We start from the raw sequence: 3297 nt of genomic DNA on the forward strand, positions 1-3297 counted from the left end.
TGTTGCTCAGTCCAACAGAACCTGCTGCTCAATCCAACAGAACCTGCTGCTCAGTCCAACAGAACCTGTTGCTCAGTCCAACAGAACCTGCTGCTTCAGTCCAACAGAGGTTTAGCCCGACGCTGAGCAGAACCTTTGAGACGGTGAAAGTTGGACTTTGATCGGTTCAGACGTTAACTAACCGGACCAGGAGAAGCAAATAAGTTCCTGATTAAACTCAGACACTTTAAGATCTGGTGGTTCTGTTGGGTCCAGATCCAGTAGAATCATCTGGAGTTTGAGGCATTGTTCTCTAGTCTATATCTGAATTTATTAAAATAATAATAGCGCAGCAAGATGGCTGGTGCTTTTATTTTGAAGTAGTTCATGAGTTGATCCACGATCAGGTCGCGATCGATTATTGGATCCATCTGTGGTTCTGGAATATTAACCTGGACATGAGGAGAAGTGAAGGATTCAAGTTTCAGGACGGAAAATCAATTCTGGATCAGGAGTTAAATCAGTTGTTACATAATAAACTGTTACTGTAGATCTACAGATAATAGATCTATGGCTGACTGCAACATTTATAATCCGTTTATAATCTTTACGTTATGAAATAAAGCCTGAACATGGCCGCTGATCACTGTTGTATTAAAATAAAGGGTTTATTATTTAAATAATCACATTCTGGTATTTTCTTCATATTCAGTGAAGCAGAGAAAAGACAAACATGGATGTTTAACTCCGGGCTGCAGCCAGCAAGACCCAGACTGGACCAGAACAGGACCCAGACTGGGTCAGGTTACCGAACCGGAACCGAACATGGTTCTGTTAATCCATTCTGAGTAGAACCCCGAACTTTAACGGGTCCGGTCTGCTTGTTTTGGTTCGCTCACCTCAGGCCGTCAGCGGTCCACTCCTTCACACTCCGCCGGCGGAGAACCTGGCTAAAAGACCAACCAGGCGGCAGGAGCGGAGTTAATATCGTGAGATTTTGTGAGCCAAGATTCAGACACATGGTTGAAGTTCGCTGCTGGACCAAGTGGATCATCCTGTTAACCCGTTACCTGAAACGGAGAACAAACCCCACCGACACGGCGAGCCGCTTTCCACGCTGGCTTGTAAATGGTGCAGAGCCTTCGTGACCACGTGGGTGTAAACGCGTCTTTCTATTGGCTGAAAAAGAAAACAACAAATCAACAAACCATCCAATAGTGCAAACAATAAACGGCATTAAACACGATCAACAGAAACTATGACTCTATTACATCAATCATTTCATTCATATGTGGCTCCTACACATATATTAACAATCTAAATATTAACATAAAGTTCTTAAAATTGTACCGAAATATTATGAAAACATTAGAGCAATAAGTGCTTTGAGAAAATAAATGCGTAAAAATATCAGTTTTTAATATTTACACTAGTGATGGTCCGGAAGCACAGACGCGTCCGGCGCATGCGTCAAGCGCATGCGCTGTTAAAAGTCATGCTCTAATTAACGTTTTTCTATAAGTTACTTCCATTTAACATAATGATTTATGTAATTTCAACGTAATTTCATGACTTATTGGCATTTCAACTCAAGAATGTGAGTCAGTTCAGTGAAACATGAATTTAAATGTGTGAACGCGACAATCTGAGTTTTAAAATGGTAGCCGGATCTTATAAAAACTCATCACCACTGGCAATATTAATGCGAGATGAAAAAATAGTGCCAGAAATTTCACTCGTTATCTGATAAGGGGCTAAATATGATGTAAGATTTAGTAAGAATTACAAAGTTCTCCATCCCATATTAAATGAAGAAGAGGAACACCACCTGACCAGATTAAAGACGTCGAAAGCAAAGTCGCGGATGAATACCATTTTTTCCCCCCGGATCCGTCCCAAAGGCGTTCAAATTCGGCGGGACAGTTTTTCTAAATGCGAAGCGAGCTGGAGCCATAGATGTAAGGTAAGCTGCATTTGTCGTTTTTTGATAATGCCAGCCGTTTTTAAAATATGTTAAGAGATAAGAGTTTGTGTCTCTGTCGACATTAAACAACAGCTTGCTAACTGTCGAGGGCAGAAGTTAGCTAATGCAGCTAGCTAAACGCAGCTAGCTAAACGCAGTATGCTAAACGCAGCTAGCTAAACGCAGCTAGCTACTCGGTATAGAACTTTTCTCAAGAGAAAATACAAGCAGCTACCGCGATTTTTGTATTGTACACTTCCTCAGAAGCACATATGTGGCGGTTGGTCAAAGTTTTGCATCGATGTGGGCACAAAGTTCTACTTTTCCACGTTTTTACTGTTTATTCTGGGAAATTTATACAATATGAAAACGTTCGTGCAGGTAAGTTTAACTGAAGAGAACAATATAGAGGGGTAATTTTAGAGTAACTATCTTTTACTTTTTAAGTTCAGTTGCACATGTTTCATCACAATACAAGTTAAATATACATAAAAAAAACTTGAGAGGACTTGAAACTCCCATGTTTCAGTCTTGGGACAGTGGCCTGTGTTCGTTAAGTCTTGTAGCAATAACTTGGTTCCACTGCTGCTATAAACTGGATGAAATTAAAGCTGGAAGCTCCTGACCCAAAAAGGCAGAACATAATTTCCAGATCTGAAATAATTCAGGGACAAAGGAGAAGGAGTCTCAGATATTTAACAAAAACGGGGGGATGTTTGTTACATGTGGGGGAATGGAGAGGCGGAGCTATGACGTCATCACTTAAAAACGACGCTGCTCGCGTTGACAAACCGCCATTTTTAAATTTATCCACTCTGTAACCTGAGTGGATAATTTAAAAAAACGGTCGTTTCTGGTTTCTCAAAACGCCGGATTCTTGTGCACGAAGGCTAAGGCTTTAGGCCCTGAGGGATAAAAACCTTTTGCAGAGACACGTTGAATACATGCATACTCTGAAGATTTGGCTTTTTCTACAAACAAATCAGTTTCGGTGCAGTAACAGCTTCTGGCCAGCAGATCTCAGGTTTTAATAGACAACAACAATAAAATCGGTTTCAAACTGCATTTTTAAGCTATTACCTGCATCCACTCATAAATACACAAACATAATCAATCAATCAATCAATCAAATTTTATTTTGTATAGCACATTTCAGCAGCAAGGCATTTCAAAGTGCTTCACATAATTAAGATAAAAACAGCATGTGACAGTTCATAAACAGAAAGACAAAGAGAATTTAAAAAAAAGAGGTAAAAAAGAGAAAAACATTAAAACCCGCACCCCTTGACTTCAGTTAAACATCTCACACCTCAGAGTTTTAGTTAAAACGCCATTTAACAAGGATTCTCACACCT

General features: G+C 40.0%; 1 protein-coding gene across 1 annotated transcript in view; it reads right to left on the reverse strand.

Moving 5' to 3' along the window:
- The window catches only part of thnsl2 (threonine synthase-like 2), a 13562-nt gene extending 12478 nt beyond the window's left edge, over positions 1-1084 (reverse strand). The window contains exon 1 of the mRNA XM_008424858.2: positions 879-1084. Coding sequence (XP_008423080.1) covers positions 879-1033 — 155 coding nt within the window. The 5' untranslated portion in view covers positions 1034-1084. The remainder of the gene's footprint in view (positions 1-878) is intronic.
- Positions 1085-3297: the final 2213 nt, after the last annotated feature.

The sequence above is a fragment of the Poecilia reticulata genome, linkage group LG12 (assembly GCF_000633615.1).
Source record: "Poecilia reticulata strain Guanapo linkage group LG12, Guppy_female_1.0+MT, whole genome shotgun sequence".
In the NCBI taxonomy this organism is placed as follows: domain Eukaryota; kingdom Metazoa; phylum Chordata; class Actinopteri; order Cyprinodontiformes; family Poeciliidae; genus Poecilia; species Poecilia reticulata.